Source organism: Callorhinus ursinus, unplaced genomic scaffold, assembly GCF_003265705.2.
Source record: "Callorhinus ursinus isolate GAN/ISIS: 27379988/994484 unplaced genomic scaffold, GSC_fseal_2.0 scaffold1, whole genome shotgun sequence".
Classification (NCBI taxonomy): domain Eukaryota; kingdom Metazoa; phylum Chordata; class Mammalia; order Carnivora; family Otariidae; genus Callorhinus; species Callorhinus ursinus.
Genome location: NW_027397063.1, coordinates 139,208,848 through 139,223,309, shown reverse-complemented (window position 1 = coordinate 139,223,309; position 14,462 = coordinate 139,208,848). Strand labels below are relative to the sequence as shown.

Genomic DNA, 14,462 nt, shown 5'->3' with positions numbered 1-14,462 from the left:
TCTTTCTTTCTTTCTTTCTTTCTTTCTTTCTTTCTTTCTTTCTTTCTTTCTTTCTTTCTTTCTTCCTTCCTTCCTTCCTTCCTTCCTTCCTTCCTTTCTTTCTTTCTTTCTTTCTTTTATTTCTTTCTTTCTTTTTTTAGTTCTATACATTCATTTTTAGAGAGAGAGAAAACATGCAAACAGAGGGAGAGGCAGAGGGAGAGGGAGAGGGAGAGAATCTCAAGCAGACTACCCGTGGAGTGCAGAGCCTGACATGGGCCTAATCCCACCATCCCAAGATCATGACCTGAGCCGAAATCAAGAGTTGGGCACTTAACTGACTGAGCCATCCAGGCGCCCCCTCCTTGTTGATTTTCTGTTTGGATGATCTGTCCATTGATGTAAGTAGGGGGTGGTAGGGTTTTTATAGTTGGCAGAACCTCTGCAGTTTTTGGATATTTTTATTCTCAATTATCTTGCATATCTTGGGGCATTGGTTAAACAAACATCTGTCTTTGTTCATGGCATTCCAGGATTACCTATGTGACTTACTCAGGTAAACCTTCAGAAGAGGTAGGTGTACTTGGCTTCTACCTTAAGGTCAACGAGAGACTAGGAAAGGAAGGAGCAAGGGGCTGAGGGAATGAGCTCTGGAGCCTCATGGACCTGGTTTTTGTTTTCAGATCTCCTACTTAACCTGGAACCATTTCTCAACTTTCTAAACTCCAGTTTTCTTTATTTGTAAAACAGAATAAAATCTACCTCATAGGTTTGTATTTGAGAATTAAATAAAGCAATGCAGATTAGATTGGGTTCTAAACAGTGTAGACTCTGAGTGGAGGGTTAGTGTGAAAGTGATTTATGAGGAAGTGGACTTAGAAAAAATACTTTGTTTTTTGTAAGAAAAGCAGCTAGCTACATGCATTTATTTTCAATAACTCACTGATTTGAGATTCCACCCTTTAAACATACAACCCTCTATATTGTTCCACTGATCAGTCTATTCATTCATCAATGTTTTAGTAACTATAGATTTATAGTACATTTAATATGATAAAATGAATTCCCCTTAATATTCTTCTTCTTCTTCTTCTTTTTTTTTTTTTTACTATTTTGACTCTTCTTACACATTTGTTTTCAAACTTGAAAATTTATCTAGAAATTTTGATTGACAGTAGCTCAGCTTATAGATTTAGGGAGAAGTGACATCTTTACATTTTTAATCTTTCTATCCAAGAATATGGCATTCCTCTCCATATGTTCCTATGTTCTTTTAGATCATTAAGTACAATTTTATAGTTTTAATCTTATAGGTCATGTCCATGTTTGTTGGATTTATTCAGATGGATCTTATATTAATGTGAGTGGGATCTGTTTGTGTGTGTGTTTAGAGAGTTTTAATTATTTAGTTACTCTTTATCCACTGGTTCTAGCTTTCCCTGTTAGGGACCTGGTCTTCAAGGTGGGGTATGAATATCAATGGGGATACATGAGGACTTTCCAGGCAGTATTAGAGTATGGTGAGTCTAAGGAAGTCATTTTCTGGATCTTCAACTGCTACAGGTAGGTCTTACTCAAGGTCGACCTGCTTGAAAAGAGAGTGGGGTCTGTTTTTGTATTGACTTTTCTAATTGAATTAGATTTTTATTCTTGGTGTATAAGAAACCTACTGATTTTCTGCATTTATTTTGTAACTGATCACTTTATTGAATTTACTGATTATCTCTGATAGTTTTCCAATTGATTTTCTTGGGTTTTTGAGGAATGTAATGATAAGATCTGCGAATATGGGAAACTTGCCCTCTTGTTTAGAATATTAATGTACTTATTTTACTTTTTAGTTATTTTATTGTTTAACATGCTTACAGTTAGCCCTTGAACAACATGGGTTTGAACTGCGTGGGTCCACTTACACGCAGATTTTTTTCAAAACATATAGTATGGTCCTGTACATGTATTCTCTGTTACTTACGACTTTCTTAATAACATTTTCTTTTCTCTAGCCTACTTGAAGAATATAGTATGTAATACATATAATATACAAAATAACTATTAATCAACTGTTTGTTGTGGGTAGGCCAGTAGGCTATTAGTAGTTATATTTTTGGGGAGTCAAAGTTATATACAGATTTTCAACTGCATGGAGAGTCAGTACTCCTAACCTCTGTGGAGCTCAGAAAGTCAACTGAATACTGTTTAGGACTTCAGTTGGAATATTTATGTTTCACCATTAAGCTGTTAGTTTTGTGATTGTATATATTATTAATTTTATTGAATTTCTAAAAAAATCATGGTCTTTTGCTTTTTGGAAATCTCTCATGATTATCACTTGATTTCTCCCTTTGATCCACTATGGATCAAATATATTGAAGAAATATACTACTTAGATTTCCTAATTTCTTAAAAGATTTTATTTACTTATTTGAGAGAGAGAGAGGGAATGAGTGAGAGAGAAAGCACAAGCTGGGCGGGGGGAGAGGCGGAGGGAGAAGCAGACTCCCCGCTGAGCAGGGAACCCAAAGCGGGGTTGGATCCCAGGACCCTGGGATCATGACCTGAGCCGGAGGCTTAGGTCTTAACTGACTGAGCCACCCAGGCACCCCAGATTTCCTAATTTTTAACTGTGCCTACCTTCCTGGATAAATCCCACTTGAATTAATTTTAAAATACCAATAGATTCTATTGCTATTATATTTAGACTTTTCATGTATACTTACATATGTTGGAGTGGTTTTTAAAAACAATTATCATGGGCAAGATTTGATATCAGCTCTATGTCAGTGTCTTTAAAAAAGAATGGAGATGTTTTCTTTCTTTTCTTATTCTCTGATATGTCCTAAATAGCATATGAAGTTTGATTTTGAAATCCCTGAAACAATTTAAAACTGGCACAAACAGGAGAAGTAGTTTCTCTTTCTGACCGTTTCCCTAATTTTGATCTGGGGAGATAGGAAAAGATGAATTATTTTCAGCTTGTCTTATCAAAGGGTGTTTTCAATTATCACTTCAGCCATTAATTGGCTTTTCTGAGGAGCAATTTCCTTTTCTTATGAGAGGACCCTCAGGGTGTCTGTGGCCCTGTGAACTGCCTCCTGGGCTGGGGCATGGGAACTTAGTGGACTGACTTCACAGATTGTCATTTTCTCCCCCACGAAAAGACTTCATTGAGAAAAGAAAGCAAAGCAGGAAGGAGGGCTGGGTGCTTAAATCCTGTCCTTACTTTACCCCTTCTGCCTCCCACCCTCTAAGGAACTCTGTCGTTGGGTATGTCAAATATATATTTGCCCCGATGCCTTCCAATGCAGCCGAAATATCCCCAATGAAAATCTCAATGAAATACCTCCTAATGAAAACTTCACCTGTCTCCTTGTCCTCCAAATGTCCTTTCCTTCTGCCTTCCCCGTTCAGTTGATGGCACCTCCATGCAACTTCCCAAATCAAGAGTCTGAGGTTTGTCCATGATTTTGCCTTCTCTTTTACCCATCCCATTTGATTTGTTCACAAGTTCTCTCAAATCCATCATTCTTTCTCTTTTTTTACCCATCATTGCTGCCTTACCTCCCATCCTTAAATCTGACCTTCATTGTCATGTTGGCCTGTTCATTAGCCTCCGACTCCAGTCTTGCCCCTGGCATACTCCCACTCCTCCAAATCTCCTTCCACACTTCTGCCAGAGTCACCTTTTAAAAATGATTTTGATTTTTATTAAAGTACTGTGTATAGTTAAAAATATCAAACACAGTCACTGGTATGCATTTTTTAAATAAAAAAAAGCTTTGAAAACTGATTTTTGGGAGGTACCTTAGCACCAAAACTCATTCTGGTGGCAAACCCTGACCTAAAGTTAAAAGCCCTTTTGCAAAAATATTGTGTTGGAATGCCTGTGTTGTTCAGTTGGTTAAGAGTCTGACTTGATTTTGGCTGGGGTCATGATTTCAGGGTCTGGCTCTGTGCTGGGCACTGAGCCTCTTGGGATTCTCTCTCTCTCTCTCCCTCTGTCCCTCCCCCTCACTTGTGCTTTCTTTCTCTCTCAAAAAGAATATTGTGTTAATTATGGGGTGCTGCCCATAATTATGAGCACATAATTGTGTGCTTATGATACAGTATATGCATATTATCTTTTAAAAATCAGAAAATATCTGAATTCTGAAATACATCTGGTTTTAAAGATTCAAGGTGGAGTGGGGGGCCCCATCTCATTCTTCAGAGACAACTCTTTAAATTCCTTTAGCTTTTAAAAATTAGCTCTTTCATCTGGGCTGCTGACATGCCATCCAGACTGAGGAAGACCTGGAAACTTCAGGGCCATGTGGTCCACAGCCGCATGGGCAAGCACCAAAAACACTCAGGAGGCCAGGGTCATGCTGGTGGCATGCTTCACCACAGGATCAACTTTGATCAATATCACCCAGGTTACTTTGGAAAAGTTGGTAGGAGGCATTACCACTTAAAGAGGAACCAGAGCTTCTGCCCAGTTGTCAACCTTGATAAACTGTGGACATTGGTCAGTGGGCAGATGCGGGTAAGTGCTGCCAAAAATAGGACTGGAGCTGCTTTTATCATCGATGTGGTGCAATTGGGCTACTACAAAGTTTTGGGAAAGGGAAAGCTCCCAAAACAGCCTGTTATCCTGAAAGCCAAGTTCTTCAGTAGAAGAGTTGTGGAGAAGATTAAGGGTGTGTGTGTGTGTGGGGGGGCTGCGTCCTGGTAGCTTGAAGCCAAGTGGAGGGAGGTTCATACTAACAAATGCTTTTAAAAATTATATTTATATTCATCTTTTGAATTTCTTGATTTGTCAATTTTGGATATTTTTGCACATTGACTTTCTATTATAATTTATTAAGATTTGACTGACATGTTTCCCAACTGTCTTAGTCCGCTAGGGCTGCCATAACAAAATACTACAGACTGGGCAGTTTCAACAACAGAAATTTATTTCCTCACAGTTCTGGAGGCTGGAAGTCTAAGATCAAGGTAACAAGAGGGTTCGTTTCTCCTGAAGCCTCTCTTCTTGGCTTATAGAGGGCCATTTTCTTCTGGTGTCTTCACATGTTCTTCCCTTTGTACATATCTGTGTCTTAATTTCTTTTTCTTATAAGAACACCAGTCATATTGGATTAGGGCTCACCTTAATGACTTCATTTAACATTTATTACCTCTTTAAAAATTCTATCTCCAAATACAGTCACATTCAGACGGGGATTAGGACTTTGACATATGAATTTTGGATACCGTTCAATCTGTAACACCAACTACATCTGTTCATCTATATGTTCATAAAACTTTTGGTTTACTCAGTTGTCAGTTTGCATTGTTCATTGTTAGCTTTGTGCAAATACTGTTTATTACAGAGTATAGGAAAGCACTATAATTATATTTCCTTTTTAATTTTTTTCCTGGTGTTAATAATTGTCTCCAATCATTAATTCAATTGTTAACCTGTGTACCTATCGTTACATTTTTTCTCAAATGCTTTATCAAATCTATCTGTGTTAACATGATTTTTTAGGTAGTTAAAAGTATATTTAAAAAATCCCCAACCCTATTCCACCAGTCTGCTTCTCCTGAAATGGTCACTCTTTAAACCCGTGAGGTAGATATCATCCCTCTTTGGGTTCTTTCTTTGGATCCAGGTTTTCTTTCCTCTTCATTTTCTTATTTTTTTCTAAGGCACATCAGCAGTAGCTTTCTAGGGAAAGGCATGAGATATAATTTTTTGGCTTCCTGCATGCATTAAAATACATATATATATATTTTATTTTATTTTATTTTATTATGTTAATCACCATACATTACATCACTAGTTTTTGATGTAGTGTTCCATGATTCATTGTTTGTGTATAAAACCCATGCTCCATTCAATATGTGCCCTCTTTAATACCCATCACCAGGCTAAACCATCCCCCCAGCCCCTGCCCCTCTAGAACCCTCAGTTTGTTTCTCAGAGTCCACAGTCTCTCATGGTTTGCCTCTCCCTCCGATTTACCCCCTTCATTTTTCCCTTCCTACTATCTTCTTCTTCTTCTTCTTTTTTTTTTAACATATAATGTATTACTTGTTTCAGAGGTACAGGTCTGCTTTTCGACAGTCTTACACAATTCACAGCATTTACCATAGCACATACCCTCCCCAGTGTCTATCACCAAGCCACCCCATCCCACCCCATGCCCTACCACTCCAGCAACCCTCAATTTGTTTCCTGAGATTAAGAATTCCTTATATCAGTGAGATCATATGATACATGTCTTTCTCTGATTGACATATTTCACTCAGCATAATACCCTCCAGTTCTATCTACGTCATTGCAAAAGGCAAGATTTCATTCCTTTTGATGGCTGCATAATATTCCATTGTATATATATGTACCACGACTTCTTTATCCATTCATCTGTCGATGAACATCTTGGCTCTTTCCATAGTTTGGCTATTGTGGACATTGCTGCCATAAACATCAGGATGCACATACCCCTTCAGATCCCTACATTTGTATCTTTGGAGTAAATACCCAGTAGAGCAATTGCTGGGTCATAGGGTAGCTCTCTTTTCAACTTTTTGAGGAACCTCCATACTGTTTTCCAGAGTGACTGCACCAACTTGCATTCCCACCAACAGTGTAGGAGGGTTCCCCTTTCTCCACATCCCCGCCAACATCTGTCGTTTCCTGACTTGTTAATTTTAGCCATTCTGACTGGTGTGAGTTGGTATCTCATGGAGGTTTTGGTTTGGATTTCCCTGATGCCGAGTGATGTGGAGCACTTTTTCATGTGTCTGTTGGCCATTTGGATGTCTTCTTTGAAAAAATGTCTGTTCATGTCTTCTGCCCATTTCTTGATTGGATCATTTGTTCTTTGGGTGTTGAGTTTGGTAAGTTCTTTATAGATTTTGGATACTAGACCTTTTTCTGATTTGCAATAGCTTTTTTTTGCAAATAGCTTCTCCCATTCTGTCAGTTGTCTTTTGGTTTTGTTGACTGTTTCTTTTGCTGTGCAAAAGCTTTTTATTTTGATGAAGTTCCAGTAGTTCATTTTTGCCTTTATTTCCCTTGCCTTTGGCGATGTTTCTAGGAAGAAGTTGCTGTGGCTAAGGTCGAAAAGGTTGCTGCCTGTGTTCTCCATTAGGATTTTGATGGACTCCTGCCTCACATCTAGGTCTTTCAACCATTTGGAGTCGATTTTTGTGTGTGGTGTAAGGAAATGGTCCAGTTTCATCCTTCTGCATGTGGCTGTCCAATTTCCCCAACACCATTTGTGGAAGAGACTGTCTTTTTTCCTTTGGACATTCTTTCCTGCTTTGTCAAAGATTAGTTGACCATAGAGTTGAGAGTCCATTTCTGGGCTCTCTATTCTGTTCCATTGATCTGTGTGTCTGTTTTTGTGCCAGTACCATACTGTCTTGATGATGACAGCTTTGTAATAGAGCTGGAAGTCCAGAATTGTGATGCCGCCAGCTTTGCTTTTCTTTTTCAACATTCCTCTGGCTATTCAGGGTCTCTTCTGGTTCCATAAAAATTTTAGGATTATTTGTTCCATTTCTTTGTAAAAAGTGGATGGTATTTTGATAGGAATTGCATTAAATGTGTAGATTGCTCTAGGTAGCATTGACATCTTCACAATATTTGTTCTTCCAATCCATGAGCATGGAACCTTTTTCCATTTCTTTGTGTCTTCCTCAATTTCTTTCATGAATATTTTATAGTTTTCTGCGTACAGATCCTTTGCCTCTTTGGTTAGATTTATTCCTAGGTATCTTATGGTTTTGGGTGCCATTGTAAATGGGAACGTCTCCTTAATTTTCTTTCTTCTGTCTTGTTGTTGGTGTATAGGAATGCCACTGATTTCTGTGCATTGATTTTATATCCTGCCACTTTACTGAATTCCTGTATGAGGTCTAGCAGTTTTGGGGTGGAGTTTTTTGGATTTTCCACATAAAGTATCATATCATCTGCAAAGAGTGAGAGTTTGATTTCTTCTTTGCCGATTCGGATGCATTTTATTTCTTTTTGTTGACTGATTGCTGAGGCTAGGACTTCTAGTACTATGTTGAATAGCAGTGGTGATAGTGGACATCCCTGCCGCGTTCCTGACCTTAGTGGGAAAGCTCTCAGTTTTTCCCAATGATAATGATATTTGCTGTAGGTTTTTCATAGATGGCTTTTATGATATTGAGGTATGTACCCTCTATCCCTGTACTCTGAAGGGTTTTGATCAAGAAGGAATGCTGTACTTTGTCAAATGCCTTTTTTGCATCTATTGAGAGGATCATATAGTTCTTGTTCTTTCTTTTGTTAGTGTATTGTATCACATTGATTGATTTGTGGCTGTTGAACCAAACTTGCAGCCCAGGAATAAATCCCACTTGTTTGTGGTGAATAACCCTTTTAATATATGGTTGGATCCTATTGGCTAGTATTTTGGTGAGAATTTTTGCATCCATGTTCATCAGGGATATTGGTCTGTAATTCTCCTTTTTGATGGGGTCTTTGTCCGGTTTGGGGATCAAGGTAATGGTGGCCTCATAAAACGAGTTTGGAAATTTCCCTTCCATTTCTATTTTTTGGAACAGTTTCAGAAGAATAGGTATTAATTCTTCTTTAAATGTTTGGTAGAATTCCCCTGGGAAGCCATCTGGCCTTGGGCTCTTGTTTGTAGGGAGATTTTTGATGACTGATTCAATTTCCATAGTGGTTATAAGTCTGTTCAGGTTTTCTATTTCTTCCTGGTTCAGTTTTGGTAGCTGATACATCTCTAGGAATGCACCCATTTCTTCCAGGTTATCTAATTTGCTGGCATAGAGTTGCTCATAATATGTTCTTATTGTTTGTATTTCTTTGGTGTTGGCTGTGATCTCTCCTCTTTCATTCATGATTTTGTTGATTTGGGTCCTTTCTCTTTTCTTTTTGATAAGTCTGGACAGGGATTTATCAATCTTGTTCATTCTTTCAAAGAACCAGCTCCTAGTTTCGTTGATCTGTTCTACTGTTCTTTTGGTTTCTAGTTCATTGATTTCTGCTCTGATCTTTATGATTTCTCTTCTCCTGCTGGGTTCAGGCTTCCTTTAAGTGTAGGGTTATGTTGTGTATTTGAGACCTTTCTTGTTTCTTGAGAAAGGCTTGTATTGCTATATACTTTCCTCTTAGGACTGCCTTTGCTGCATCCCAAAGATTTTGAACAGTTGTGTTTTCATTTTCATTGGTTTCCATGAATTTTTTTAATTCTTCTTTAATTTCCTGGTTGACCCCTTCATTCTTTAGTAGGATGCTCTTTAGCCTCCATGTATTTGAGTTCTTTCCGTCTTTCCTCTTGTGATTGAGTTCTAGTTTCAAAGCACTGTGGTCAGAAAATATGCAGGGAATGATCCAATCTTTTGGTCAGTGGAGACCTGATTTGTGACCTATGGTGTGATCTATTCTGGAGAATGTTCCATGGGCACTAGAGAAGAATGTGTATTCCATTGCTTTGGGATGGTATGTTCTGAATATATCTGTGAAGTCCATTTGGTCCAGTGTGTCATTTAAAGTCTTTATTTCCTGGTTGATCTGTTGCTTAGATGATCTGTCCATTTCAGTCAGGGGGGTGTTAAAGTCCCCCACTATTATTGTATTGTTGTCAATGTGTTTCTTTGCTTTTGTTATTAATTGGCTTATATAATTGGCTGCTCCCATGTTAGGTGCCTAGATATTTACAATTGTTAGATCTTCTTGTTGGATAGACCCTTTAAGTAGGATAGAGCGTCCTTCCTCATCTCTTATTACAGTCTTTGGTTTAAAATCTAATTTGTCTGATATAAGGATTGCCACCCCAGCTTTCTTTTGGTGTCCATTAGCATGGTAATTGGTTTTCCACCCCCTCACTTTCAATCTGGAGGTGTCTTTGGGTCTAAAATGAGTCTCTTGCAGACAGCATATCGATGGGTCTTGTTTTTTTATCCAGTCTGATAGCCTGTATCTTTTGGTTGGGGCATTTGCCCATTTACATTCAGGGTAACTATTGAAAGATATGAATTTTGTGCCATTGTATTGCCTGTAAGGTGGCTATTACTGTATATTGTCTGTGTTCCCTTCTGGTCTATATTACTTTTAGGCTCTCCCCTCCCTTGAGGACCCCTCTCAATATTTCTTGGAGGGCGGGTTTTGTGTTTGCACATTCCTTTAGTTTTTGTTTGTCCTGGAAGCTTATCTCTCCTTCAATTTTCACTGAGAGCCTAGCTGGATATAGTATTCTTGGCTGCATATTTTTCTCATTTAGTGCTCTAAATATATCATGTCAGTCCTTTCTGGCCTGCCAGGTCTCTGTGGATAGGTCTGTTGCCAATCTAATGTTCCTATCCTTGTAGGTTACAGATCCCTTATCCCGAGCTGCTTTCAGGATTTTCTCTTTGTCTCTGAGACTCGTAAGTTTTGCTATTAGATGTCGGGGTGTTGACCTATTTTTATTGATTTTGAGAGGGGTTCTCTGTGCCTCCTGGATTTTGCTGCCTGTTTCCTTCCCCAAATTAGGGAAGTTCTCTGCTATAATTTACTCCAATATGCCTTCTGCGCCTCTCTTTCTTCTTCTGGGATCCCAATTATTCCAATATTGTTTCATCTTATGGTATTACTTATCTCTCAAATTCTGCCCTTGTGATCCAGTAGTTGTTTATTTCTCTTTTTCTCAGCTTCCCTATTTTCCATCATTTGGTCTTCTATATCGCTGATTCTCTCTTCTGCCTCATTTATCGTAGCAGTTAGACCCTCCATCTTTTATTGCACCTCATGAATAGCCTTTTTGATTTCGACTTGGTTAGATTTTAGTTCTTCTGTTTCTCCAGAAAGGGGTTCTCTAATATCTTCCATGCATTTTTCAAGCCCAGCTAGTATCTTTATAATCGTCATTCTGAACTCTAGTTCTGATATCTTACTAATGTCCGTATTGTTAGTCCCTGGAAGTTGATACTGCCAGTCGGTTCTTTTTTTTGAGGTGATTTTTTTTCCATCTTGTCATTTTGTCCAGAGGAGAATAGATGAATGAGAGAACAAAATGCTAACAGGGTAACAACGACCCCAGAAAAATACACACTAAACAAATCAGAAGAGTCTGAAACTGGGGGAAAAGAAAGGGAAAGAAAGAGAAAAGAAAAAGAAAAAGGAAAAAAAAAGAATATGATCAAATATGATCAGGCTGGTGAATAGATCAGTGCCACACACTAGATTTTGGGCGTATTTTGGTCTTTTAGAGGAAAGTGCCTCCCAAAATTTTAAAGAAAGAAAAACTTATATATGTACAAAAATAAGGGTAAATACGATGAAGGGATGGAATATGACTGTAAAGATAAGAATTATAAAAGATGTTATAAAAGGAATTGATAAGATAAGAAGTTGGTTAAAAAAAGAAAGAAGAGAAATTAAAAAAAAAAAAGGGAGAGAATGTGATCAGGCAGGAGACTAGAACAAAGCCATACACTAGAGATTTAGGGTACATTTTGGTCTGTTAGAAGAAACTGTATCCCAAAATTTTAAAGTGAGAACAACTTATATATATATATAAGGTTAACTACAATGAAGGGATAGACTATGACTCTAAAAATGAAAATTAAAAAAGATTTAAAAAAGGAATTGATAAGATGTTGGTTGAAAAAGGGAAAAAGAAAAACAAAAAAAAGAAAAAAATTAAAAAAATTAACTTTGAAAGACTAAAGAATCATGGTAAAAAAGCCATGAATTCTATGTGCAGTATTCCCCTAGCGCTGGAGTTCTGCCGTTCTCATTGATCAGTAAAATTGGTCTTGGCTGGCTGTTCTTGCAGATCTTCGGGGGGAGGTCCTGTTGCGTGGTTCCCAAATGTCTTTGTCCCGAGGCGGAATTGCCCCGCCCTTGCTGGGTCGGGCTAAGCTATGGGCTCGGGTTTGCTTTCGGGAGCTTTTGTTCCCTGCAAGCTTCCCGTACAGCTTTGGAGGACGTCAGTGAAAGTGGCGGCCTCCCAATCTCCGACCCGGAGGAGCCAAGAACTTGGGGCCCCACTCCTCAGCGAGCCCCCAGAGGAAAGCAGTCAATCACTCCCATCTACCCCGGTCTCCGGCCGCAATCCGTGCTCACCCGGCCTGTGACTGGGCGTTTCTATCTCTGGCACCCGACTCGGTGTGGAGTCTCCAAACCCAGCAGATCCCTGCGGTGCGCTCCCGCACCGCTCCTCCCGGGGGAGGAAGGGGACTCTCCCCGGATCTGCCGCTTACTGGGTCCCTGCTGGAGGAGCAGTGGCCCGACTGGGCCGCGGATCACAGATTATGGCAACCCCGAGCTGAGAGCCCGCGCCTCGGCTCCGTCTCTGCAGCCAGCTTCCCCGCTCCGATACCTGGGAGCTCTGCTGCACTCAGGCACCCCCGGTCTTTCTGTGACCCCAAGGGTCCTGAGACCACACTGTCCCGCGAGGGTTCCACCCCCCGCTTAGCCACTGGAGCGACGTCCCTCCGCGGAGCCGGCTTCTAAAAGATCCGATTTTGTGCTCCGCGGCTCTATCACTTGCCAGAAGCGGCCGACGGAGGCCCCTCTCCCGCCGTCTATCCTCCCGAATATCGCCTCGGATTCACTTCTCCGCTCGTCCTACCTTCCAGTCAGTGGTCGCTTCTCTGTTCAGAGTTGTTGCTACTCTCCTCTTCAATCTCCTGTTGAGTTCGTAGGTGTTCAGAGTGGTCTGATCCCTATTCAGCTGAATTCCTGGGGCCAGACGAAATCCAGGTCTCCTACTCCTCCGCCATCTTGCTCCGCCCACTCGGAATTCTTTTTAATTCTTTCATCTCATTCTTCCACTCAATGCCCGACTTTATAAGCTCACCTCCAATAAACTGCTTCTCTTGTCATTATCTTGTCTGCTACACTTCTCCCACCCTTCCCTTTTTGTTTCCTGAAGTAAAAGTTATAATCTATCTGAGGTGAGGAATTTTTAAATTTAGTTATTTCAACCACCAGACCTCTAAGTTATGGTAATAAGAGATATTTTAAAAGACTGTCACCACAATCCAATATAAATACCTGAAAAATTTAAATAAATTGAATGCTTTTAGGTTGGTCACCACAATGGTAGCTCTTGAGATAAAGATTGGTGGGCAGATGGTTTGCTAAGGAACTGCGTCCAGTAGAATTTACTAAGGGAATGGGGAAGAAGGACAGGGAAGGGAGAGAAGCCTGACAAGGATGTAATTTTAGGCAGAGTCGGAAGCCTAAGCCTGATCCTCCAGAGGAACTCTGGAGTGTAAATTATCCTTCAGAATTTGTCCATCCTTGAAGCAAGGGAGTTGGGTTTTCATAACCCAGCACTGTCAGTCATTGGCTCTGGGGTAGGGCAACCAACCATCCTAGTTGGGTCCAGGACTGGCTTGGTTTTAGCAGTAAAAGCCTCATGTTCTAGCCAACATGTGTTGTTGGCAACACTAACAGGAACTTCCAGCTCTCTATGCTTTGGGGCAAAGTGGTTTCAGTAGCTCAAGGGAAGTCCTTGGAAAAGAAATAGTTGCATCCATTAGAAGCTGTGGTGGGCAGAATAATGACCCCCAAAGATGTCCACATCCTAATCCCCAGAACCTGTGAATACCTTATCTTAGGTGACAAAAGGGACTTCGCAGATGTGATTAAAGTAAGGATCTTGAGATGGAGAGATTAGCCTGGATTATCCAGGGGGCCCAATGTCATCACAAGGATCCTTATCATTGAAAGGGGGAGGCGGGAGAGTCAGAGATGTGATGGTGGATGCAGAGCTCAGAAGGATGCCATTTATGGCTTTACACGTGGAGGGGGCCACCAGCCAATGAATGCAGGAAGCCTCTAGAAACAAGAAAGGACAAGAAATGGATTCTTCCCTAGAGCCTCCAGAATGAATAGAGCCCTGTGGCACCTTGATTTTAACCCCATGAGACCTATTTTGGACTTCTGACTTCCAGAACTGTTAATATGATAAATGTACGCTGTTTTTTTTTGTTGTTGTTGTTGTTATTTTTTAAAAAATTTTCTATTGTTATGTTAATCACCATACATTACATCATTAGTTTTTGATGTAGTGTTCCATGATTCATTGTTTGTGCATAACACCCAGTGCTCTATGCAGAACGTGCCTCTTTAATACCCATCACCAGGCTAACCATCCCCCCACCCCCCTCCCCTCTAGAACCCTCAGTTTGTTTTTCAGAGTCCATCATCTCTCATGGTTCGTCTCCCCCTCCGATTCCCCCCCTTCATGCTTCCCCTCCTGCTATCTTCTTCTTCTTTTTTTTTTTTTAACATATATTGCATTATTTGTTTCAGAGGTACAGATCCGTGATTCAACAGTCTTGCACAATTCACAGTGCTCACCATAGCACATACCCTCCCCAATGTCTATCACCCAGCCACCCCATCCCTCCCACCCACCCCACTCCAGCAAACCTCAGTTTGTTTCCTGAGATTAAGAATTCCTCATATCAGTGAGGTCATATGATACATGTCTTTCTCTGATTGACTTATTTCGTTCAGCATAACA

The 14,462-nt window shown here is 40.1% G+C and overlaps 1 protein-coding gene across 1 annotated transcript; it reads left to right on the top strand.

Annotated features, from left to right (window-relative positions):
• Positions 1-4,246: 4,246 nt before the first annotated feature.
• On the top strand, positions 4,247-4,690 carry LOC141372686 (large ribosomal subunit protein uL15-like). Its single transcript, XM_073892614.1, has one exon. It carries the CDS (start codon positions 4,247-4,249, stop codon positions 4,688-4,690), a length of 444 nt encoding a protein of 147 aa, XP_073748715.1.
• Positions 4,691-14,462: the final 9,772 nt, after the last annotated feature.